This window comes from Taurulus bubalis (assembly GCF_910589615.1).
Source record: "Taurulus bubalis genome assembly, chromosome: 1".
Classification (NCBI taxonomy): domain Eukaryota; kingdom Metazoa; phylum Chordata; class Actinopteri; order Perciformes; family Cottidae; genus Taurulus; species Taurulus bubalis.
The window spans coordinates 44,348,923-44,376,910 of NC_136589.1; the positions used below are offsets into that span (position 1 = coordinate 44,348,923).

Consider the following 27,988-nt stretch of genomic DNA (forward strand, 5'->3'; position numbering starts at 1 on the left):
ATGTCGGCCATGCTCGAGCTCTACGAGGAAGACGATGATGACGATGACGATGATGATGGACTGTGAGTTTCAGATGCTGTCAACTGATGCAACAACACCTTGTTTCATCATTGAGGAGCTCCAGCTGTTGGTCTGTATACAGACGATGATGTTCCATCGCCTGACGATCAGACTCCTGAACCCTCCATGGTTCAGGGGCTCAAGGTGTTTGTATTACCTGGCGGACCATCAGCATGTTCTGACCCATCAGTAGGCCTGACCCATCAGTAGGCCTGGCCATCAGTAGGCCTGACCCATCAGTAGGCCTGACCATCGGTAGGCCTGACCATCAGTAGGCCTGACCCATCAGTAGGCCTGGCCATCAGTAGGCCTGACCCATCAGTAGACCTGGCCATCAGTAGGCCTGACCATCAGTAGGCCTGACCCATCAGTAGGCCTGACCCATCAGTAGGCCTGACCCATCACCAGGCTCTGACCCATCAAAAGGCCTGACCATCGGTAGACCTGACCATCAGTAGGCCTGATCATCGGTAGTTTCTGGAAGTTGACGTTCGGCAGCCTGCAGACACTCGAAGGGACGACGTCCTCTTTCGCTTGTTTGTCCATCCACACCTGGTTTGGATCCCTTTGGGGACGCTCGTAAGCTACCCGTGAGCCTTCAGGCCACAGCTGACCAGCCTGAAATGCATTATGGGATACCGTGAAGACCAGCGAGGGCCCGTTTGTTTGGACGCCGGCCTCGTCGCCTCCATGAGGTCTTAAGACCTGGAGCCTGAACCAGAACTGGTGAGTTTCTGTGGATTTAAACCAAATGTGTGAAGACGTGAATCTGCTCGAGGAAAGACAGAAAGCAGATCATCTCACTGAGGTTTTACGTTTCACTCTTTGCTCTTCCATCAAAGCTGCTTCTGAGGAAGAGAAGAAAATACAAGAAAACGGTGATGAATGCAAGTTGAGACCAAACAAGTAGAGAAATACACGTTTTACAGCAAGGAGTTCTGAGAAGAACAGATGCTTGTGAATGCAGCATCGTCCCAGTATTCGCAGTTTTTGTCCCAGTACTCGTCCCAGTATTTGTCACAGTATTGGTAGTATTGGTCCCAGTACTCGTAGTATTGGTAGTATTGGTCCCAGTACTCGTAGTATTGGTCCCATTACTCGTAGTATTGGTCCCAGTACTTGTAGTATTAGTAGTATTGGTCCCAGTACTCATAGTATTGGTAGTATTCGTCACAGTACTCGTAGTATTGGTCCCAGTACTCGTAGTATTAGTAGTATTGGTCCCAGTACTTGTAGTATTAGTAGTATTGGTCCCAGTACTCATAGTATTGGTAGTATTCGTCACAGTACTCGTAGTATTGGTCCCAGTACTCGTAGTATTAGTAATATTGGTCCCAGTACTCATAGTATTGGTAGTATTCGTCACAGTACTCGTCACAGTGTGAATAATCAGGGAGGAAACCGACTTTATTTCAGCAGTGGAACCAAACTGACCGTTGAATCTGGTAAGATTCATATTTATCTGAATTTATTGCATCTTTCTAGCGTTTAGACTTACACAAAATATATAAACTAAATGGAGTAATATTGAACACAAAAGTTAAAAGTTAGTTTCAGGATTTAAATTGTGTAAAAACCAGCATCAGCCGACGGGTCATTAATCATATTTATTTCATATTTATTTAACCAGGTTTATTTAATCAGGTTTACTTAATGTTCCTTTAATCAGGTTTACTTAATCATGTTTACTTAATCAGGTTTATTTAATGTTTATTTAATCAGGTTTATTTAATCAGGTTTACTTAATGTTCCTTTAATCAGGTTTACTTAATCATGTTTACTTAATCAGGTTTATTTAATGTTTATTTAATCAGTTTTGATCCAGTTTCTACCGAAGTGGATGAAACAAAGTTTTAGTTCACAGTTCTTCTCTGATTCCTCTCAGTATATTTTCTTCATGTTGTTGTTGTTGTTGTTGTTGTTGTTGTTGACCTTTAAGCTTCACGATGTCGAGTCCTTCTGCAGACTTTTTGTAGAGAGCTCTTATGTTGTGTGACTGTCGGTGGACGAGAGAAACTCCTCTTCGGGTCTGGCTCTCTGTTAGCGGTTCAGTCCAGTGAGTAGTAGTTCTTCTTGTTCTTCTTCTTGTTCTTGTTCTTGTTCTTCTTGTTCTTGTTCTTCTTGTTCTTCTTGTTCTTGTTCTTCTTGTTCTTCTTGTTGTTCTTCTTGTTCTTGTTCTTCTTGTTGTTCTTCTTGTTGTTCTTCTTGTTCTTCTTGTTCTTCTTGTTCTTCTTGTTGTCCTTCTTGTTCTTGTTCTTCTTGTTGTTCTTGTTGTCCTTCTTGTTCTTGTTCTTCTTGTTCTTCTTGTTCTTGTTCTTCTTGTTCTTGTTCTTCTTGTTCTTCTTGTTCTTCTTCTTCTTGTTCTTCTTGTTCTTCTTGTTGTTCTTGTTGTTCTTGTTCTTGTTGTTCTTGTTGTTCTTGTTGACTTGTTGCTCATGGAGTATGAGCTCTGCTTCATGACGATGTCGGCGTGTTTGACTCGTGGACTCAGCACTAATGTTGAGACGTACGTTGGTTTCTTGTCTTTCTGCTGAAACCATATTAGATTAAAATTCATTTAAAGTTCATAAAACATGAAATGCAAACTAAGTATAAAATGTGAAGAAGTGAGATGTAAAAGAGTTTTAATGAGCGGAAGTTGTTGAATGATTCATTGTAATATTAACATCAGGGATGTCTTAATGGAGAGCTTGAGCACTAAAACAATTCATTATTTCTGTTTAACGTCAATTTATTTTGAATCGAAACAGAAACTTAGAAAACATATTTTTCTGAATGAAGTTTGTTTTGTTGTGACTGAAAGTAAAGTAAACATCTAATGATGATCAATATGATAACGTACACATATATAACCAGAATAAAAAAGGTTTTATACAATCACAAAGATGAAATACTTTTTTATGAGATTATCTATATTATAAATAAATTCAGTTTCTCTATATTTTAGTAAATTTCACCATTTACAACTGATTTATAATATTTAAAAATTGACTATTTGACTGGACAGAAGTCACAAATGTAAAAACCTTGATTTTGTAAAAGTATTAATTCAGAGCATCAAAGATTTGCAGTAAAGATACATTTGATTTGGTAGATATTCAAAATGAACATTTATTACGAATGAAAACAGAAATGTATTTATTTGACTTTACTTTAATTATTAAGACAAAAAACTCTGTTTTCATGGATGAAGTCCGGCTCAGAGAGTTTGTGTCATGAAGCTTCTGGTTGTGTGAATGCTGGAAACCAGTTGATCTTTGGGACTGGAACCAGTCTGACCATTGAACCCAGTGAGTACTCATATTAATTATGAATATGATTTAGTATGAAGCGGCTTTAAAATGACATTTTACAATGTTTATTACAGAGAAAAATATAATTTCCCAAGTAGTTAATTCTGTGACTTTTCTGTAAATTAATGTTAAAATTAACATTTTATTGATAACATTATAAAATAATCCTTTATTATTTATAATTTACAGGATTAAAGTGCAAACAAGAGATAAAAGAAACAAGATCAAAGTTTTATAAATAAGCAAATAAGCAATACAAACAGTAAAGAATCAACAATAACGGAAATAGTATATATGCAGACAGAATAACTATTATAACTATATTATATATAAATATATTATATAGTACATTTATTGTAATACAAAAAGTATCAAATATACAAATTATTATTATTATTATTGGTTTAATTTAAAAACTAAAATCTTAATGTTAAAGTGTAAAATGAATTCCTCACTTTCCTATAAGAATCTCTACTGTGCAGTAAAGATACATTTAACATCATGATTATATCATCGAAAACTGCAACAGCGTCTGGCTGTGAGAACGCTGGAAACCAGTTGGTCTTTGGGACTGGGACCAGTCTGACCATTGAACTCAGTGACTAGAAACACATTCATCATCATCACTTGTTATGATCTTGTTCATTCTATTATTCTGGAAATAATCACAAAACACATCAATAATTCATAATTCAGCTTCACATTGTTGGCTATGGAGCTCCATCCAGTTAAAGAGGTAAAACAAAATAAATATTGTCTCCATAATAAAATAAAATTCAGTTGAAAAGATTTTAATCAGAATAATCAACATGACAATAAATAAATCTCAACATTTATGTAGAAAGTGGAGTTTTTAGTTCAAAAGCGACGACGACACACTGCGAATCAGCGACGCAGTTTATGATCTGGACCTTCTTGTTGTGGGAATACTGGTTTAAACAAGATGGTCTTTGGAAGTGGAACCAGACTAACCATTGAACCCAGTAAGTACTCATATTAACCAGTAAGTCATATTAACCAATAAGTACTCATACTTACCAGTAAGTCATATTAACCAGTAAGTACTCATATTTACCAGTAAGTCATATTAACCAGTAAGTACTCATATTTACCAGTAAGTCATATGAACATATCTACGATGTTGTGAGATGAAAACTTTGTGTCTCCAAACTTTTATGATCTAAGGAAATAGTTTTGGGAAGAAAACAAAAAAATACTTTCAGAACAAATATTTATATAAATTGTTAAAAAACATAAGTTGTTGAAGGAGAATCTTTAAAGTAAAACCACATAATCTCAACTGTGCAGAAACAATATTTACATGTAATTTAAATATTAGGTTTGAATTAAAATAGTTAAAAACTGTTTTTCTACATGAAGTTTGGTTCAGTCAGTTTGTGTTGTGAGGCTTCATGTTGTGTGAATACTGGAGCTCAGAAGATCATCTTTGGGACTGGAACCAGATTAAACGTTGAACCCAGTAAGTACTGATTTTAACCAGTAAGTACTGGTATTAACCAGTAAGTACTGATTTTAACACATATTATTAAATCTACTTGTATTTTACAACATTCAGGTTCATAAAATCTTCACAAAGTAGAAAATAATGAAATACTGTCTCTATATTTGAGTAAATTTCACCATTGACAACTGATTTATAATATGTATTGATGTAAAAACCTTGAATTGTTTAATTCAGAATCATCAAAGTATTAATTCAGAGCATCACATATTTGTTCAGAATCTAAACTTTGCAGTAAAGAGACATTTTATTTGGTTGATATTCAAAATTAACAATATTATCAAAAACTGCAATTTATGCATTGACTGTTCTTTAATTATTAAGACAAAAGTTTGATTGAATGAATATTGATCATTAATATCATACATTCCTTAAATAACATGAATCATCAATACATCATCTGCAAAGCGTGTTAATAACAATAACAATATTGTTTAGTATCTTTACTTAAACACCGATTTACGGTATACATGTGTAAATGTTCAACTGTTCAATAATAATTCAGGCAAAAGTGTAAAAAAGTTTAAAAAAAACGTGATTCTGTGAGAAACAAACTTTTGTAATTTTTTAGTTTTCCTAAATTTAAAAGTGTTTTGAAATCAAACCTGAATATTTAAATGTAAGTTTATTAATATTCTCGTTGTGTGAATGATGGAAATCAAAATATGATCTTTGGAACTGGAACCAGACTAACCATTGATCCCAGTGAGTACAGATATTGACTATTAATATAAACATTATTCATATTTGAAGCGTCTTTAATGACAATCTTTGTTTAATTTACTAAAACATGAAACGACTCAAAGTAAAACATCCTTTTAATAAAACGTATTGATGAGATTCATCATCTGTCATCATAAACATTTAGTTTATTACGTTTCTTCTACAGTAAATATCTAAATGTACGTTTTATTTATAATACATACTAATAACGGATATTAATAATCGTAAAATGTAAAAACAATGTTCTTCTGGGTGAAGTCTGGTTCTGAGTTTGTGTCGTGTGACTTCTTGTTGTGTGACGAACAATCAGAATAAACTCTTCTTTGGAACTGGAACCAGACTAACCATTGAAACCAGTAAGTACTCAAATACATTATGAATATTATTTATGAATGGAGCGTCGTTAAAAACAACGTTTAACTGGAAATAAAATAAAACAAAGATAAAAACAAAGATCTTCAGGCTCATAAAATCAACACAAAGTAAAAAGATTATAATAATTCAGTCGATAATAACAATAAACAATATTATATGTGTATTATATGATAAATATACCATTATTTAATTAGTTTTCTAAAATGAAGTTTGTTCAGAGTTTATGTTCTGGAGCTTCTTGTTGTGTGAATGATGGATTTAAGATGCTCTTTGGAACTGGAACCAGTCTGACCATTGAAACTAGTAAGTACTGATAATGAGCAGTAAGTAATGATAATAAGCAGTAAGTAATGATAATAAGCAGTAAGTAATGATAATGAGCAGTAAGTAATGATAATGAGCAGTAAGTAATGATAATAAGCAGTAAGTACTGATAATGAGCAGTAAGTAATGATAATAAGCAGTAAGTAATGATAATGAGCAGTAAGTACTGGTATTGAAATCAACTTTAGTTATTGGAGGTGTCTTTACAGAGTTTTTCAAATTAAAACAACAGAGAAACTTCTAGTTTTTAAACTTTTTTTAATCCGCAAAAAAAATAGTTTTGGGATAAAAACCCTAAAATGACAATTAGCTAAAGCAAATATTTAAATGAGTTTTATGAGCATATATTGTTGAAGGAGAGTCTTTAATATCAAACCACAGAATCTCTACGCACTCGTTATTTTTAATTTATAATTAGTTTAGAATAGAAATCATATTTGTTTTCTCACTGGGACGTAATAATTCCAGCAGAAGTAAAAACCTAAAAACGTGTTTTTGTGAAGGGAGTTTGGATCAGTTTTAGTACTGAAGCTTCTCGTTGTGTGAATACTGGAAACAAGATACTCTTTGGAACTGGAACCAGACTAACCATTGAAACCAGTAAGTTATAGATTATTAATACTAATTATATGAATCTTTTTTTATAAACAAACTTCACTTTTTTATTTATTATTTAAACAAAGTCAGAATAGAAGATAAAAAAAGGTAGAACACTGTTTTATCAGGACTCATTTATCATAATTATTAAATACATCAATCAGAACAATCTGTGTGTTAACTAAATATAATATCAGTTTTTACAGATTTTATTCAGACTAAGTTTAAATGTTTTTCTGAATGCAGTCTGGTGGAGTTTGTGTTGCGCTGCTTCCTATTGTGTGACTGGAGGAGCAAATCAATACAAGATGCTCTTTGGGAGTGGGACCAGTTTAACCATTGAAACCAGTGAGTACTGGAACGCATCATAAATATTACAGAGGAGCAAAAAGTCAAATGTTTTACTGGATATAAACAAAACCTAAGAAGAACAATTCATGAGGAGATAAAAACAAACTAAACAAAGAAAATAAAGACGCAGTAAATATCTTTTCAAATGTGTAAATATAGTTTCATTTAGTTTTTAATATTCATATATATATATATACATACACATATTGTATATTATGATGGATTAAAACCCAGAGTTTTCAGTTTCTATTATTACAAAATGTAAAGGTTGACTTGTAACCAAAGCATCAATGTATTTATGAAATCTCATGTTGGTGAAAGTAGTGACAGACAACACAACGACAATACAAAATTTGGCATTAGACATTTATTTACATGTATCTACTATTTTATTCATATATTTCACTGCTTTTGTGAACCTAAGACCTTTGGTAAACCAATTTCCATCTCCAAAACAGTTTGTCCACATGAGTAAAGTTATGTTTTCACAAAAGATATGAAGAATCTCCAAAATCAAGCTGCAATTTTTCAGCTTTAGAGTCATATTATCTCTTTACACTTGTGCCTTATGACAAGGGTGCCTCATTATATAGAGAGCTGAGATTGTTCTGCACTTTATTCGTAATATAAATATGAAGTACAAATATATTATTGTTTTTATACTTATTATTATTATTATTATTATTATATACTTATTGATCGGACGAGAATCATTCAGACTAAAGTATTAAATGTAAAGTTAATGGTTCGGTTTGTGTTCTCGATGTGGGAACACTGGATTTAAGAAAACTGGAACCAGACTAACCATTGAAACCAATAAGATCTGAGCTAAAATATTATGAATATTGGGCTCAAAGTACAGAATAATTCCTTATCCTCAGTGAAACACTTGTATCTGAACGTCAATATTTTATCTGGATGAAGCTGCTGTCTCGCTGTTATATAAATATCTAAAATGATTCTTAATCCTAATAATTAAAACAATGATGAATGCATGAGCTGAGATGAATTATTATTATTTATCTAATACTAATCTAATACTCCTCAACATCTCTGCTGTAAATATGACATAGCTGTTTTTCTCCGTGGAGTCTGGTGCAGAGAGTTTGTGTTGAGGAGCTTCTCATTGTGTGAATACTGGAACCAAGATTATCTTTGGAACTGGAACCAGACTAACCATTGAAACCAGTGAGTACTGATATAGGTCATAAATATGAATCTTAGGAAGACGCTTTGATTGAAAACTTTACTTTAAAGTCAGACTAGAAGACAGATGAGTATATAAAAGTATATAAATATATGAGAAAAGCATCATTAAACACTTTAATATACACATTATTTATTATAAACATGGATTGTGTGCCGGTATCTTAAATGAAAAATGGAACCTATTTTTATGACCATAATTTGAATTATTTTCATCCATAAAAGTCTCAAATGTAAAAACAATGATGTTTAAAGGGAAGTTTGTGTTCTGGAGCTTCTCGTTGTGTGAATACTGGAAACTAAATCCTCTTTAGAACTGGAACCAGACGAACCATCGAAACCAGTGAGTGGCGTCCTGACATCGGTCCAAAAAATCAGATACATTCATATATTTGATTAAAATATTAGATTAATATATTAGATTGAACCTTATTCTTAAAAAATATAATCATGAATATTTCAATAAATGTAAATATTTTGAATAAGATTAGGACAATTAACTTATATATATACATATATATTTACATTACTGAAAGGAGTTTGGCTCACTGAGTTTGTGTGATGGCACGTTGTGTTGTGTGAATACTGGATATAAAATCATCTTTGGAAGTGGAACCAGTTTAACCATTGAACCCAGTGAGTACTGAAATACATCATAAATATTATAGATGGAGCTCATTTAATTGATTGATTCAAGAAAAAGAAGAAAATATAAAAATATATATATATATATAATGAAATGTGTATATATATATATATATATATATATATATATATAATAATAAAATGTATATATATATATATATATATATACATATATATATATATATATATATATATATATATATATATATATATATATATATATATATATATATACATTACGGAAAGGAGTTTGGCTCACTGAGTTTGTGTGATGGCACGTTGTGTTGTGTGAATACTGGAGTTGGATATAAAATCATCTTTGGAAGTGGAACCAGTTTAACCATTGAACCCAGTGAGTACTGAAATACATCATAAATATTATAGATGGAGCTCATTTAATCGATAGATTCAAGAAAAAGAAGAAACAATATATATATATATAATTAAATGTATATATATATATATATATATATATATATATATATATATATATATATATATATATATAAGGCCAAGTAAACTACAAAGCACGCAGATAAAAGAAAACTCATAATATGACATTTTAAATGTTTTTCACCTCCCACCAGGACAAATTCCTTGTATGTGTCTCTAACATACTTGGCAATAAATGGTTCTGATTCTGATTCTGAAAGTTAAATAGCTGATTTTGCATCATAGCGCTGAAATATTTACTCTTTTTTATGGGTTTGGTGGCAGATGAAATGTCCTAATTACAGACGAACACACTTAAAGAAGCCATTAAACACCTCACATGAGCGTGATACAATATATAAATATAAATAAATATGTATATATATATATATATAATATGAGACTCTTAATTTAACACATATAACTTCTATTTTCACACAGAAATAATCTTTTCAAATGTAACTGTAAAGTCACTTATTTATAAAAGAATGCATTCATAGTGAGAACATATTATTGTCCACCTTTGTGGAATGAGAGAAGGTTATTTAATTAATTCAGACATGTTTTATAATTATAGGCCTTTAGTCCAAATACTAAGAAGCCAGATCCACTGGTCTTTTGTTTAGTGTGATTATTGTTAGGAGGAAACGGTGAAGTAGTTATTGTTCAGATCACATCTTCTGTGTGACTCTGACTGAAAACAACAAAGTCCTTTTTGGAGAAGGAACCAAACTAAGTGTGGAGAGCAGTGAGTATTAAGATGATGTATTTTTAAAGGTTTGGATGTTTAAACATTAAGTTGAAATGTCCTCATGTGGTTATATTTCAGCACAACGTTATTGAAAGTAACTTAACTATTTTTATTGGAACTACAAATGACCTTTCACACTTCATACATTCAAATGTAGCATCATTTTATTTGGATGAGTATTTTGCATGTTACATAATATGAGTCTTAGTGGTCAAACTGGTTCCAACCCATCATGCATGTTGCAATCAACTAAATTTAATGTTTTTTTTTTATTTTTTACCTAAAATCAATGATATGCTATGACTCAAATATTTCCATTTATAGTATTGGTTCTTTTAGATCAGGGGTGTCCAAACCTTTTTCACCGAAAAAATATACGAAAGTCTGGGCCACTCGGGTGATGTATATATATTTGGGACATTAAAGAATAATGTTTTGTCTTTCTTAGAACATGTAAAGTCTAGAATTAGTAAACAGCTAATTTTATCTAAACCCAACTGTATGCGGATGATGATATATATTATGTATATATATATATATATATATATATATATATATATATATATATATATATAGTTATATAGTTAAATACAATAACTACAGAGCTAAAGTGTGAGCTCTGTAGTTATTGTTGAGAACAGAAACACTGTGAGACTGCGACAGGAATCCAAAAACTGTTTTTTGGTGAAGGAATACAGTTGACAGTTGAGTCCAGTGAGTATTATTCTAATTTACACAGACGAGTAATACTAGATATTAAACAGTCAACAGAGATTTCACATTTTTATCTGCCAAAACACACAGAATGCATTTACAATATTTGTATGTATAGAATGCCTAAATGTTAAACCCAAATATTTAGTCTCTATGATGACAAAAGCACTTAAAAAAAGCGCCTGATTGTAATCTACTATTTCCCTCACAAATACCTCTCAATATATGTTATGTAGTACATTTATATATTCATATATACCACCTGGTCCTTGAGACTAAAGTCTGTCCCCTAACTTGAGCTTCTGCAGTTTCTCTAATTAAGAACTTCTCATGTAGAAACTGGTCAGATTTCTTTGGAATTACGAGCAAACAAACCATTTCAGCATTGCAGTCGAAAAGAAATGCTCTCGGGAAATGTTCCATATAAAAAAAATGTAAAAGCTTTTTAAATCTCAAACACATTTCTGTTGTCATTCTTTAAAAATGCACCTGTAATTAGTCAACTGTAACTCAAGGAAATACATATATAAATAATACAGAGGAAACAGCTGATAGTGTTCAGGTTAAACTGACTGTGTGACTTCGTCCGGGAACTGGAAGATAATCTTTGGAAAAGGAGTCAAACTAACTGTAGAGAGCGGTGAGTATCCAAAATACAAGCTGTTGTTATAAATAAGATGCAATGTTATTTGGGGTGACTGTGGCTAAATGGTTTGCATGCCTGTCTTTCAATCAGAGGGTTGGTGATTCGTTAGATAAAAGCGTCAGCTAAATGAAATGTAATGATTGTTTGACAGGTGTTAAAAAGACCGCCTGAATGGTTGGAAAAATCAGTATGACTGAAAGGTTTTATTAACAATATTGGTTGCTCTTTGTATTTATTGGCCTTTCATAAAACCATCTTAAAGTTAATATCTCCAGTAAGTTTGTGACTAAATAATTAAACAATAAGTCAAAACACCAACTTGACGACAAACTAAAAAGAACAGATAATTACACTTCATCCAATTCTTTAGATTTTCTAACTGAGCCGAAACTTTTAACAATTTATACAACTTAAACAATTTGCAGATGATGTGATCCTATGACTTAGAAAAAGGGCTTTAAATTATTTTCAAGAAAGAAGTTATTAAAGTGCCACTAATGTGCATCTGGGATGAAATATTGTGGTAATATGTTTTAGTTTTAAGACAAACAGATTGTTCAGAATGGTCAATGAAATGACTCAAGTTAACCATATTGTTATTTTAATGTTAATTTAATGAAAAAAGTCCTTCCTACTTTTATAAAACTTAGTGACACATGTGCTGCTCGTTAGCTGTTGATCTGTAACGTAAGTTAAAGTATGTGTAAGTTAAAGTACCTGTAAGTTAAAGTACCTGTAAGTTAAAGTATGTGTAAGTTAAAGTACCTGTAAGTTAAAGTACCTTATTGAGCTATTATTGAGCAGGTTATTGTTATTGAGCTGTTATTGTTATTGAGCAGCTTTATGAATGAGGTTCTTGTTGAGCTCTGGTCCGCTGTGTGACTTCAGGAGGAGGAAACTTTAAACTTCTGTTTGGAGAAGGAATCAAACTAAGTGTAGAAACCAGTAAGTGCCAATAATTTATATATTAAAAACATACAATTGTCAAAAATGTGTAAGCTTTTTATGCCAAAATGGGATTTATACAAAGTAAAGAAAATATGTGAGGAAAACGATTGTTTATTGTTAACGTGCTCCAATAGTTTTGTTAACATAGTTTTTGTTAAGATAGTTTATATTAACATAGGTTTTGTTATCATAGTTCATATTAACATAGTTTATATTAACATAGTTTTTGTTATCATAGTTTGTATTAACATAGTTTATATTAACATAGTTTATATTAACATAGTTTTGTTAACATAGTTTATATTAACATAGGTTTTGTTATCATAGTTCATATTAACATAGTTTATATTAACATAGTTTATATTAACATAGTTTTTGTTATCATAGTTTGTATTAACAAAGTTATATTAACATAGTTGTGTTAACATAGTTTATATTTACATAGTTTCTACTAACATAGTTCTGTTAACATAGTTTATATTAACATAGTTTTTGTTATCATAGTTCATATTGACATAGTTTATATTAACATAGTTTTTATTATCATAGTTCATATTAACATAGTTTTTGTTATCATAGTTCATATTAACATAGTTTTGTTAAATGGGGTAATTAGTGATAATTTGGAGCAGTTATTGTTGAGCTCTGATTCGCTGTGTGACTTCAGGAGGAAACATTAAACTTCTGTTTGGAGACGGAATCAAACTAATTGTAGAAACCAGTAAGTGCCAATAATTTATATATTAAAAACATACAATTGTCAAAAATGCGTAAGCTGTTTATGCCAAAATGGGATTATACAAAGTAAAGAAAATATGTGAGAAAATCGATTGTTTATTGTTAACGTGCTCCAATAGTTTTGTTAACATAGTTTTTGTTAAGATAGTTCATATTAACATAGTTTATATTAACATAGTTTTTGTTATCATAGTTCATATTAACATAGTTTTTGTTATCATAGTTCATATTAACATAGTTTATATTGACATAGTTTTTGTTATCATAGTTCATATTAACATAGTTTATATTAACATAGTTTTGTTATCATAGTTCATATTAACATAGTTTTGTTAAATGGGGTAATTAGTGATAATTTGGAGCAGTTATTGTTGAGCTCTGATTCGCTGTGTGACTTCAAGAGGAAACGTTAAACTTCTGTTTGGAGAAGGAATCAAACTAATTGTAGAAACCAGTAAGTGCCAATAATTTATATATTAAAAACATACAATTGTCAAAAATGCGTAAGCTGTTTATGCCAAAATGGGATTCATACAAAGTAAAGAAATATGTGAGGAAAGCGATTGTTTAATATTAACGTGCTCCAATAGTTTTGTTAAGATAGTTTTTGTTAAGATAGTTTATGTTAACATAGTTTTTGTTATCATAGTTCATATTAACATAGTCTATTTTAACATAGTTTATATTAACATAGGTTTTGTTATCATAGTTCATATTAACATAGTTTATATTAACATAGTTTTGTTATCATAGTTTGTATTAACATAGTTTATATTAACATAGTTTATATTAACATAGTTTTTGTTATCATAGTTTGTATTAACATAGTTTATATTAACATAGTTTTGTTAACATAGTTTTTATTAACATAGTTTTGTTAACATAGTTTATATTAACATAGTTTTGTTAACATAGTTTATATTAACATAGTTTCTACTAACATAGTTCTGTTAACATAGTTTATATTAACATAGTTTTTGTTATCATAGTTCATATTGACATAGTTTGTATTAACATAGTTTTTATTATCATAGTTCATATTAACATAGTTTTGTTATCATAGTTCATATTAACATAGTTTTGTTAAATGGGGTAATTAGTGATAATTTGGAGCAGTTATTGTTGAGCTCTGATTCGCTGTGTGACTTCAGGAGGAAACTATAAACTTCTGTTTGGAGAAGGAATCAAACTAATTGTAGAAACCAGTAAGTGCCAATCATTTATATATTAAAAACATACAATTGTCAAAAATGCGTAAGCTGTTTATGCCAAAATGGGATTATACAAAGTAAAGAAAATATGTGAGAAAATCAATTGTTTATTGTTAACGTGCTCCAATAGTTTTGTTAACATAGTTTTTGTTAAGATAGTTCATATTAACATAGTTTATATTAACATAGTTTTTGTTATCATAGTTCATATTAACATAGTTTATATTAACATAGTTTTTGTTATCATAGTTCATATTAACATAGTTTATATTAACATAGTTTTTGTTATCATAGTTCATATTAACATAGTTTATATTAACATAGTTTTGTTATCATAGTTCATATTAACATAGTTCATATTAACATAGTTTATATTAACATAGTTTATGTAAACATAGATTTTGTTATCATAGTTCATATTAACATAGTTTTCTTAAATGGGGTAATAAGTGATAATTTGGAGCAGTTATTGTTGAGCTCTGATTCGCTGTGTGACTTCAGGAGTAAACGCTAAACTTCTGTTTGGAGAAGGAATCAAACTAATTGTAGAAACCAGTAAGTGTCAATAATTTATATATTAAAAACATACAATTGTCAAAAATGTGTAAGCTGTTTATGCCAAAATGGGATTCATACAAAGTAAAGAAAATATGTGAGGAAAACGATTGTTTAATATTAACGTGCTCCAATAGTTTTGTTAACATAGTTTTTGTTAAGATAGTTTATATTAACATAGTTTGTGTTATCATAGTTCATATTAACATAGTTTATATTAACATAGTTTTTGTTATCATAGTTCATATTAACATAGTTTATATTAACATAGTTTTGTTATCATAGTTCATATTAACATAGTTTTGTTAAATGGGGTAATTAGTGATAATTTGGAGCAGTTATTGTTGAGCTCTGATTCGCTGTGTGACTTCAGGAGGAAACTTGAAAATATTTTTTGGAGAAGGAATCAAACTAATCATAGAAACCAGTGAGTATCAATAATTCACTTCATTAGATCAAATTCATTAAAACATTTTTGTTGGCTGTTTATGCCAAAAGTATTATTTGGGATTGACACAAATTAAAATAAAACAAGTTATGGGCGCCCGATTTATTGATAGATTTTTGAAGACAATTCTGTTAATATTAACAGTCAAATTCCATGTATGTGTAAACACACATGGCCAATAAAGTTGATTCTGATTAAATGTTTTCAGAAGAGTGCTAATCATATTTTAAGGCGATCAGATGATGATTATAGTGTTTATATGTTTTTTTAGCATCATTGAAGTTATTAGCTTAATGTTTACATTATATATTATATATCAAACAGACAAATATGTCTCACAGTTGTTTGCAGATGATCAGTTTATTACACATCAGTTATTGATCATAGCAGAAACATTGTGTGACTGCTTCTGGAGCAGCAAGCTGGAAGATAGTTTTTGGGAAAGGAGTACAACTAACTGTTGAGGCCAGTGAGTATCGTGATGATTTCATATTTAATTATTATTCTATATTAGCTCAAGCTTTTTAGTCGCATGTATTTATAGGATGAAATACTTCAAACTGAACGAACTTCTCAGCACATATTTATTGAATTACTTTATTAATCATTGTGAAAGTTAATGTCACATAATGTAAAATATGAATTGCCTTCAGCAGCTCCACGAACACAAAGTTAAGTAATAATAATAACACTTCTCTAAATGAAATGATTGGTCGAGAGAAAGCGATTGAAATCTTACGTTGACTAAAAACTCAACAGGATAAATCCATGCAATATTTTTACAATAGCTAAAAAGAGAAAATATTCTTATTGAATGTGAAGATACTAACAGACGTAAGAACCTTAAGCATGACCTTCAGAGGGAACAGTTAAACACAGGTGTGTTAGTCATCTGTGAAAGAGTTAAATGCATGTTGTAAAGTTCATAATGGACATTTAAATACATGTCATGGAGTATGACATATATGGACTGGTTTCATACCCACGTTTGTACCATAACCGGTGGTGTATTATGGTTTTATTTTCATATTAATATGATAAATATTGTTTTATTATGTATCATACGTTCAGTGGAGTCTGTCTGGAGGATTCTGTGGTGGGATTTCTCTCGGTGTGACTCGCTCTGGAGAAAAACTCCTCTTCGGTTCTGCCACTAAATTAACAGTTGATTCCAGTAAGTACATTTTATATAATAGAATTATACAAAAACTTCCCAAAAAAAGAAAATTATTTTTCATACTTTCAAATCCAGTGAAGTGATAATCTGATCATTTGTGAAGGCCTTTAAATAATAATGTAAACAATGCATTGACATCCAGCTGAAGCGAGGATGGTGTAGTTAAACGAATATATATTTTTACATTGATTTATTTTTTAGCCAAGCTAAAAAAAACAGCATAGCTTGATAATGTCCACGCAGTAATTGGTTTAAACCACAACTAAATGTATATATTTAAATATATAAAATGTATTAAACTGTGTGGTTTGGACACAAGTCAAAGTAAATAAACGTGTATAGCTTCAAATACCATGATGGCTACAATTTTATAGTATTAGCCCCAAATCACAATAAATACAAACACATATAAATGGCTTTAAATCTATTCAAATTAACAGCATAATCCTTAATTTGTAAATATTATTAGTTGAATTATGAGATGTATTTGAAGAGTAACTCATAGAGATATGCCTCCTTCATATTTCTGGGTTTATGTGGTTGGATTTCTCAGAGTGTGACAAACTCTGGAGTCTCTAAACTCGTCTTTGGGTCTGGCATCAAGCTGACAGTCGTCTCCAGTAAGTGAAAATAAATATGAAATGAATGCTTATTTTGGATGATTTTAGTAACAACGTTCCATGTTGAGTTGCAACTAAAAGAAGTCGGTTTAGCCGAGTCGGTGTTTTTAAAATCACAGGCGCAATATATGTAATGATTATTAGACACAAACAAAAAAAAAATTAAACATTTAGACCTTTCACTCCTTTATTTCTGACGTGTGCAATATATTTAAGTCTTTTGTATACAAATGTATGTTCATAGAAATCAGGTTAATTATGATTATTTGTACATTTTAAAGAGATTCTCATGGATCCATTAAAAGCATCAACACATCACGCAAAATAAAAGACCATTTAAAACTATTTACAACATTCATTTAAATGTAAACTAACTTAAACATAAACTAAAAGCTCAAAATAGAATAAAAGTTGCAGTTCAAGAAAATACAGTCGTGATGATGTTATTTAATGTAATGATTAATCTTCTCTGATAATTTGCATTTAAAAAGCTTTTTTTTTCCATTTGAAGTTAGTTGTTATTATTTTAGCTAGGTAATTACATGTAGTTATAGTTATTGATCAGGTCAGATACATATAGTTATAGATCAGATACATATAGTTATAGATCAGACACATATAGTTATTGATCAGACACATATAGTTATTGATCAGATGCATATAGTTATAGATCAGATACATATAGTTATAGATCAGACAGATATAGTTATAGATCAGATACATATAGTTATAGATCAGATACATATAGTTATTGATCAGATCAGATACATATAGTTATAGATCAGACACATATAGTTATTGATCAGACACATATAGTTATTGATCAGATGCATATAGTTATAGATCAGATACATATAGTTATTGATCAGACAGATATAGTTATAGATCAGATACATATAGTTATAGATCAGATACATATAGTTATTGATCAGATCAGATACATATAGTTATAGATCAGATACATAGAGTTATTGATCAGATCTGATCCACTGTGTGACTGCTGTGGGAAACCAGAGGCTGATTTTTGGAAAAGGCTCCAAACTAACAGTAGAAAGCAGTGAGTTACACATTTATATTCAAGATTTATTGTTATATGTCAGGTTGTTCATATTATTTCTTCCATTACTCAAAGCTCTGCTCATAATTGATGTGATTACGGGAAAAATGAAAATCCCATCAAGGTCACAGCCGCAGGCTTTTGGAATTCAACATAAACTCAAAATAATTCACAATATTAATTAAGATGAGTTCATGTGTTTAACAGAACCCTGTGTCCATAGTGACCAACAGGCTGAAGAACAACAGCTGTTTGCAGACGATGTGACGCAATTCATGAGTTAAGTTCTCGCGCTGCAGTTTTAGTTGAGGGAGCAAACACTGTGTGACGGGTTCTGGAAGCTGGAAGATACTTTTTGGGGAGGGCATCCAGCTGATCGTGGAGGAATGTGAGTTATTTTGTTTTAAATTATCTCCAGTTTGTCTCATTGGAGCCACAGAAGACATATTCATAAAAGCCCAGTGATGGACAACATATCTCAGCTCCAGCTCCAGCAGCACAGGGCAGGCGCTCACACGCCTTTACACTTTTTAACCACAACATTCACAAAGAGAAAAAGTCAAATGTGGGAAATTACTGTGGATGTTTTGTTAGTTATTGAGAGGAATAAGACAAAGTTAACTTGTTTCACAATATCTCTCCTTGACTTTCCACTGAGGAACGGACTTATTAAATTAAATACAAACAAAATAGTATTAGAATAACAATGTATTTATGACCTGAGCTGATGGAGATCAGAGTTGATCTTCATGGTTCATGTCGTTCTCTTTGTTCTGGAACTAAACTAATACCGTGCTCTTTTCCTGGGAACGATGTTTGATCTAATGTAACCGATTCATCATTTATCAGCCAACGATATGCTGAAAAACTACCTTTATTTCAGACAGAAACTTTAACCCATAATTATTAAACATAACTGTACAAACATTTATGGTAGCATTTTTATTTAATTTAAATCTTCATGAGGAGATGTCATATATATATATATATATATATATATATATATATATATATATATATATATATATATATATATATATATATACATTATTATGTCATTGACCTCCTTGTTTCTCATCGTGTGCGTTTGGAAACTCAAAATGTTTCTTTGGTTCAGGGACAAAACTGAGAGTTGGCTCAAGTAAGTTATTTGAGTTATTCTATGATGTTCATATATGTATAATATATGTACATAGTTATGTATATATGTATGTATATATGTACATGAATTGATCTTGGGGTTTATGTCGTTGCATTTCTTGTTGTGTGGCTGGTAATTCCAATACAAAGCTCATCTTTGGTTCTGGTACCAAACTTATAGTTACATCCGGTAAGTTACTTAATTTAATAACATTACACTCGTACATGTAGCCTTTTTCACTTAGTAATAGATGGGCGACATGTCCACCAGCAGCTCAAATATTAATATAATAAACACTAGATTATATATAGCTTTTTAAATTCCATTTCACTTGTAATAATTTCATTTCTGAAATAGATCTTTCTAGTAGATGAACAATATTCAGTCACAGGTAGTGAATGAGGATCTGTATGATAGAGCGTCTTCATACGGAAACGGTGCAGGTGGTTATGGATCAGATCCCATCCATGGTGTGACGGGAACTGGGAGGCTTAGTTTGGGGAAAGGAACCAAACTCACAGTCGAGAGCAGTGAGTATTAACAATTAAAAAATTCAACAGGAAAATTACAAATGGATCTGAAAAATTAAGACATTTTACTATCATCACAATTCTAAAGACACATTTTAGAAGGATGACATTGTTCATCACGAGGTTGTCCGGCTTCTAAAACTATTTCTAAACTGGTTGTAGGATTTAAAAATGAATCGACTATAAACAGGCGGTTTTCACTCAGTTTGATACAAAAACATAAATCACATAAACATATGATGTATTCAGTAGAAAATGCAGAATTACAATTTGCATGCAGTTGTTTTGCGGATGATGTGATTTGGTCCATCATTTAGATTTTAACCAGAAACAAAGCCGTGGAAGACCTTTTGGGAACTACACAAGGAAACACTTTAGTTATTGTTCAGATCCTTCAGGATCAAACCGGATTCACAGAGAAGGAACCAAACTCACTGTGGAGTGAGTAGGATTACAATAATCAATACATTACTTATAATAATCAATACATTAATTACACATCACACAGCATTCATTTACTCTAGAAAAGACATGTCATCATACGATAGATATAATTAGGACCTAATCAACGAATAAACGCTATCAAACAGTCATATTTAAGTTTAAGTTGAGTAATAAGTTACTTATTAATGACATGATGTAGGTTAATATTCATAATTAATGAATAGGAAACTTTAACCCGATAAGAGTAGATAAGTTCAAATATTAAACAGTTTGCAGACATTGTGAATAAATGATGAACTTATTGTTAAAGACAGAAAACTGGAAATGTATTTTTGCTGAAAGAATCCTGCTGAGGTCAGTAAGAACTAGTAATAGTAATAATAGTTTATTGTGGAATATTTGTACGTTCATCATTTTTTTACAGTGGTGAGAAAAGATTGGGAAACCAAAAAACTAAAAAAACCTTTCTATCACGACGACCAAAACTACATCAGTAACCTTCATATTGCATATTCACCTCAGTGAGGATATGTTTATTCCATAACTGTTTAATCCAGCAGATCAACAAAGACCAAACCAGTCAGTTGATGAACATTGAAACATGTTTTAAACGTTCATGTTTTGTAGTCTAACACTTATTACTCTTTTATTAACATTCATAACTGCACATGTTGAGCATCGTTCTAGCTTTTGAATGCTCAAATTATATGGATTTAGATATAAAGATCATATGTAAGTAAGTATAGATCATATAGATTTTTTTTCAGTGTTTCATGTGTTGAGTGTGAGAACTGAAGCTCCTCTTCAGCACTGGAACAACTCTACAGGTAGAAACAAGTAAGAGAAAACACAAATATATAATTTCGTAGTTGTTGACAAACAAATGAAAGTTATCACAAGTGTCTGTGTAAAGAACAGATTAAACAGACTGAAACTGGTCTGAACATTCCTGTTAAAGCAAGACATTTATGTTTTTAAGAAGGAATTAGATATGTTTTAGGATGTAAACACGCGTGGTAACAATCTGAAGAAGTGCTCATAATCAGGAAGAAATGCTGTCATTTTATATTTGGTCTGAATTGATGCAAACGTTTTCGTAAATATCACCTTTTTTTTTACTTCATCACAGAGTAAAATGTACAGATTTCTGTGACAGAAGCAATAAATAACTTTTGTAGACTTATTGGTAATACACCAGTCAAACGTTTTAGATTATGGATATGTTACATATATTTAAATCAATGTCTGTCAGCGCTGGTTGTAGAAATTCAAAGTTTGCAACAAAGAAAAGTAGCTTAACATTTTAAGATTGAAAGATGAACCCATGAGATTATAATTCCACATGAAAGATGATACGCCTTCATATCGTTGGAGAAAGATCTGAGTGTTTCCAAACTAAACCGGAGTTTCTGTATTGTAGCTGAGAACTGTGTGACTGAGTCTGGATTAAGAAAACTCCACTTTGGAACAGGAACCAGATTAGTAGTTGAAACCAGTGAGTCAAAACTCAGTTATAGTTAATGGTTAAATTGTTAGTTTAAATGTTAAATGGTCAATTTAAATGTTTAATAGTCATTTTAAATGGTTGCATAATTATCAAGCCAAACTACAACATTTTAAGGTAAGTAAAGTTCCATAAAGCTTCTCGCTGTCTTGAAATGTTTTATTGAAATTTTGTTTCGTGGCACAAACTTTCAATTAAACGAGTCATCCTGCTGACATTAAACATAAATATGATAGAGATGCAACTTTATCACAAACAAAACATACACCAATATGAATATATTATAACAAAAATACCCAGAAATAAACTGTAGTGATTAATGTATTCTTCTGTCATTTCAGGAAAATACTAAATTAAGTTTCCTGTGTTAATTAATTATTAAATTATATATATATATATATATATATATATATATATATATATATATATATATATATATATATATATATAATAAAGACTGATACAAATGTTTACTCCAAAATAAACAAGTGCAAATAGTTTATAAAAGTAATTTAACCTCTAACCTAGTTGTGTAATATATAGTAGTGGTATATTATAATAAACAACACCTTTGAGTTTACATAAATGTTGTCCACAAAAATATTAGTCCAGGTTATAATTTAGCATAATTTCTGTTATTTGTCTTCAGTCGTCAGTGTTGGCGGTTATTGTTGAGCGTTCATGCAGAGTGTGAATACTAACAACAGGAAAGTTAGCTTTGGGTCGGGAATCCAATTGAGAATTCAAACATGTGAGTAGAAAGTTTTATCAAAAGCTATTTTAACTTGTTATTATTAACTCTGAACAAACATCAGGACCAATGTTTATATTCTAACGGTATTCTACACGATAGTTTTAGTTTATTTTAGTTAATAAGTGCTGTCATGTCACAAGTAAAGTCTGGATAAATTCAAATTAAGGGTTTCTATTTTTATCAGTCTTCTTATTTCCCCAGTTACTATTTACACTTAAATACAACATACTTTAAAAACTCAAAATATTCAACAATATTTGAATCATACTCGTCACAATCGCCGCCGGACATTTCCCTCCATATACTCACCGTTGTGACTAATCGTTGTATTTGTTGTATCAAATAAACGTCCAAACTCGTGAGTTAAATCAATCAAACATACATATACATCTAAATACAGCCATCTGAAGGTGTGATGAGTGTAATTATTATAATAATTATAACAACCAATCAGAATGATGCATGTCTTCATGTGCTGTGACTGATTTAACAATATGAACGTCGGAACAGCAACAGAAGTTTTATTTTTAATAAATAAACATACTTTCATTTTGACAGAAAAACACAAACTGGGAATGAAATAATTCTCAGCTTTGTCCTTTTGTTCATTATATTTCTTATCAATTGCATAAAATACACAAATAACAAACCTTAGGACCTGGCAACAACACTAGTAAAGTTATGCAAAAGGTGTCATGGTGATATAACATGTGATCTTAACACAAAGTGGATTCATAAAATACCTGACTGTCTATATGTGAATTTCCTTTGTATGTGGCATAGCTTCCATATTCTGTAATTACATTGATCTCAATAGGATTCATTTCCAGAAGTGACTAAAGACGTGACTCTCCTTAAAGTTGCCTGTAGAATAAGTGGAGCAACTTGTTCAGTGACGAGTCATTTCAACAAGTTGCAACAAAGTCTTTGTGAGAAATGAGTCAGGAGAAAGTCCAACATGAATATAGTTTCTGATAAACGCTCAAAACTAACGTCTAGAAGTGAAGAATCAGAACGTAATGTTTCAATGCTGAAACTTGAATAATTAATCACCAGAAAGAGCACAGACAGTTTTTGATGATTAAATGTTTAAATTCATATAAACAGACAGACATTAATGTAATAGTATTTTATTATTTTCATAGTATTTTTAACTTCTGCAAAGTGAAGCTTTGCTACTTTTTAGTTTTCCATACATTTCACTGTTGAACAGTTTGAAAACTGTTTTATTTGATTATTTCTTTTAATAATATGTAAACAACGGTTACTTAAAACATACTGAACATAACCATGTACAATAAATATAGAAAGTTAGTCTAGAATATGGCAACAATAAATATGTACTACGAACACCACACATATCTTTGGAAGGTATGAAGAAACATAAACCGTTGTGTCGTCAGCATAATGACGGAGCTTCTGTAGTTTATGAATGACGCTTACTGGCTGTGTGAATATTAACAATAACAAACTCATGTTTGGATCTGGAATCAAAGTTATTGTATCATCACGTAAGTGCATTTTATAACAATTATAATTGTTATAAAGTCAGAGTGATAATTATTGATAATTATCATGCCGGTTTCTTGAGTGGTTAAACATTTGAAACTTCCACTGTTAGAAGGTTTCATATGGTCCGATATTCACATTTCATAACTGTTTTTGTCAACACACTTTGTCACTTCACAAACATTATGTATTTAGTACTTTTTATACAAAGTAAAAAAACAACAAAGTATTGTAAACACAGTACATTTAGTCATTTAAATATTCGTTTAACTTCCAACCTTTTAGAATTCAGACAAGTGATCACATTTATCTTCCTATTAATAAGATAAACATTATGAGTACAGCTGGTTGAACATGTTCCTCTCAGTGAGAATGACAACATCAGGATTATGTTTGGATCTGGAGTTAAACTTACTATTTTAGTAAAAAATAATATTAATACCAAGATGTAATATTTCAAAATACATTTGGAACATTTCAAGATAAAATATTCTCGTTATTCTGAAAACGTGCATCTCAGAAAATAGTTCTGTGAACGGAACAGAAGTCACACATTCATATATTATTTATTTATTTGCTGCTGGAACAAAACTTACTAAAAAAATTGTTGTCAAATATAAAAATTGAACAGAAATATGTTCACATTCATATTCGCACCTTTAACTGAGGTTGAGCTTCTCTTCAATACCTCCGATGTTAAAGGTTCACACAAACATATTGTCTGAAGGCAAATTAAGTTTACTTTAGTAAAGTTTGAATGCTAAATATACTTGATGGTTTAATTATGCTTAAATGTATTGAAATTATGAATACTTTAGTTTTTAACAATACTTACAATATCTGAAGAGCACTTATGCCTTCAGTTAAACTATACTTCTAGTAATATTATTAGTGGACTAGTACAATATATTGTTAATATTCAAAACAAAATTATGTTTCTGTGCACATGTGCTTTGTTGCACTTTTATTGCATTTAAAACATCTTTTATTTAGATTAAATATTCTAAATAAAGCATGTATTGAAATAGAAAAATATTACAAATTACGGAAACTTTAAGATTATTGTACATGTGCACTAAACACTGCACAACACAATACACACTTTGTTAAATGTATTACACAACTACACAAAAACATGACGTTAACTTTTTAACAAAATTATGAAAGCATATAAAACATGCAATCTTTGTTTTGGGGTCAAAATGACTCATCAACACACACACACATACACTCGTACACGGGTCACTTTGACCCCAAGACAACGGGACGGTGAAGAAACTTGTAAAGTCCGTGTTTCTTCTCGTAAATGTTTCAGCTGATATATATAATAATATATATAATATATTATATAATATTATAATGGCAAGAATGTCAAAAACATCGTTTCCTGGAGTCGTGTAATTTGGGATTATTGCATCTGAACTATTAATACTTTGTTTTAAATGTTGGCACCCGGAGCTTTCAGAGTGTTTCAATCACAATGCGTCTGAAGTGGGTTTCTTCATCTGTTCCATCAAACAGAAAGTGTGTGAACGTGAAACACCGTGTTACAATAATAATAATAATAATAATAATAATAATAATAATAATAATAATGCTGTGCCCCTGTGTTTTCAGACCACGAGTCCAAGCCGTCCTTCTACAAGCTGTCACACGACAACACCTCGCTCTGCTTGGCCACCGACTTCAGCAAATATAATGCAACAGAGGACAGACCCATCTTCAAAGGAACCGCACCCGCCCGGATCAACGGGTTCTCTCAGTTCAACCAGGTGGCTTTGTTGTCTGAAGAGAATGACTGTGAGAAAGGTGAGTGTGATTGCATAACCTTCAACACGAGATTAAAGGTCCAGACTTCAGCTCTATAGGCGGTTTGAGTATTTGGAACAATATTCACTAGTTGTGTCTTTCAGATGGAACTCAATCTCAAGAATGTGGACTCACTCTGGAACAAGGTCTGTAAAGATCCACCTGAACAGCTGATACTATGTGTGTGTTACCTGTTTATCTTCATCATGATGATGACGATGATGATGATGATGATGATGATGATGATGATGATGATGATGATGATGATGATGATGACGATGATGCTTGCAGATACAAAGGTGAACATGGTGTCTCTGACCATCCTGGGTCTCCGGCTGCTCTTCCTCAAGACCATCGTCTTCAACGTGCTGATGACCCTGCGGCTGTGGATCAGTCAATGTGAGTACTATATATATATAAATATGTAGAACATATAACATCAGTCAATGTGAGTACTATATATATAAATATATATGTTTATATATAAATATGTAGAACATATAACATCAGTCAATGTGAGTACTATATATATAAATATATATATTTATATATATGTTTATATATAAATATGTAGAACATATAACATCAGTCAATGTGAGTACTATATATATAAATATATATATTTATAAATATGTTTATATATAAATATGTAGAACATATAACATCAGTCAATGTGAGTACTATATATATAAATATATATTTGTATGTATATGTATACATATAAATATGTAGAACATACAACATCAGTCAGTGTGAGTACTATATATATATGAATACATGTATATATATAAATATATATATGTAGAACATATAACATCAGTGTTATAACATCAACGTCAGTGTGAGTATGATATCTATATATAAATATATATATATGTAGAACATCCGTTTGTGTGAGTACTATATATATATATATACATATATATGTATATATATAAACTGACTGTATAAATGACTGTATAAATATATAAATATGAATTCGTTCTGTGTGTTTTTCTGTGAACGTCTTGATGAAACAGAAACTCACTGATTCACATTTTCTGTTGAACTTTCTGTGATTTCCTGAAAAACGTTTATGAAATTTCATGAACCTCGAGTCAGTAAACCTGCTTATGAATGTTCATTAAATATTGTTTCATGTTTTATTTTGCAGAAACTCTGTTGAGCTTCACCAGAAAATGATGTCATCGACACCAGAAGATGATGTCATCGACACCAGAAGATGATGTCATCGACTCCACGATGCCGCCGCTCGGCTTCTTCTTCCGTCTCCTTGTCTGTTTCATGTGTTCATATAGTCAGGTAGTCATGTGTTCATGTCTGAATACAAATATCATATGAATAAATGTGTTCATGTGTTCACGTCTTCACATGTTCATATGTTCATGTAGTCATGTATTCATGTGTTCATGTCTGAATATAAATATCATATGAATGAATGTGTTCACATGTTCATGTGTTCATGTGTTCATGTGTTCATGACTTCACCTGTTCATATGTTGATGTAGTCATGTGTTCATGTCTGAATATAAATATGATATGAATGAATGTGTTCACATGTTCATGTGTTCATGTCTTCACCTGTTCATATGTTGATGTAGTCATGTGTTCATGTCTGAATATAAATATGATATTAATGAATGTGTTCATGTGTTCATATTGTTGCTTTTGAGGGATGAACTTTGACTCTTTCTGTCCTGCTGATGTAAATAATACAGATACGTTGAATCCATTTATTACGTTTCATACTTTTAACACCTGAATAATAATGTTTAAAAACTGTAAAAAATAAAAACTGTTCAAATAAAGACAAATAACAACGGACTGAATGATTGTTGTGTTTTATAATCAGAACTCCTGTTTCTGTGTTTGGGGTTTGTATGAGTAACAATAATAACAATAAT

General features: G+C 30.9%; 1 protein-coding gene across 1 annotated transcript; it reads left to right on the forward strand.

The window, feature by feature from the left end:
• LOC306732901 (M1-specific T cell receptor alpha chain-like) lies at positions 1 to 27,860 on the forward strand (the record flags this gene model as incomplete). The annotated part of the gene is made up of 6 exons (XM_079214078.1): positions 1 to 62; positions 1,480 to 1,505; positions 25,893 to 26,084; positions 26,189 to 26,230; positions 26,376 to 26,483; positions 27,238 to 27,860. Coding segments are annotated over 6 exons (432 nt in total). The 3' UTR covers positions 27,240 to 27,860.
• Between the last annotated feature and the right edge of the window lie 128 nt (positions 27,861 to 27,988).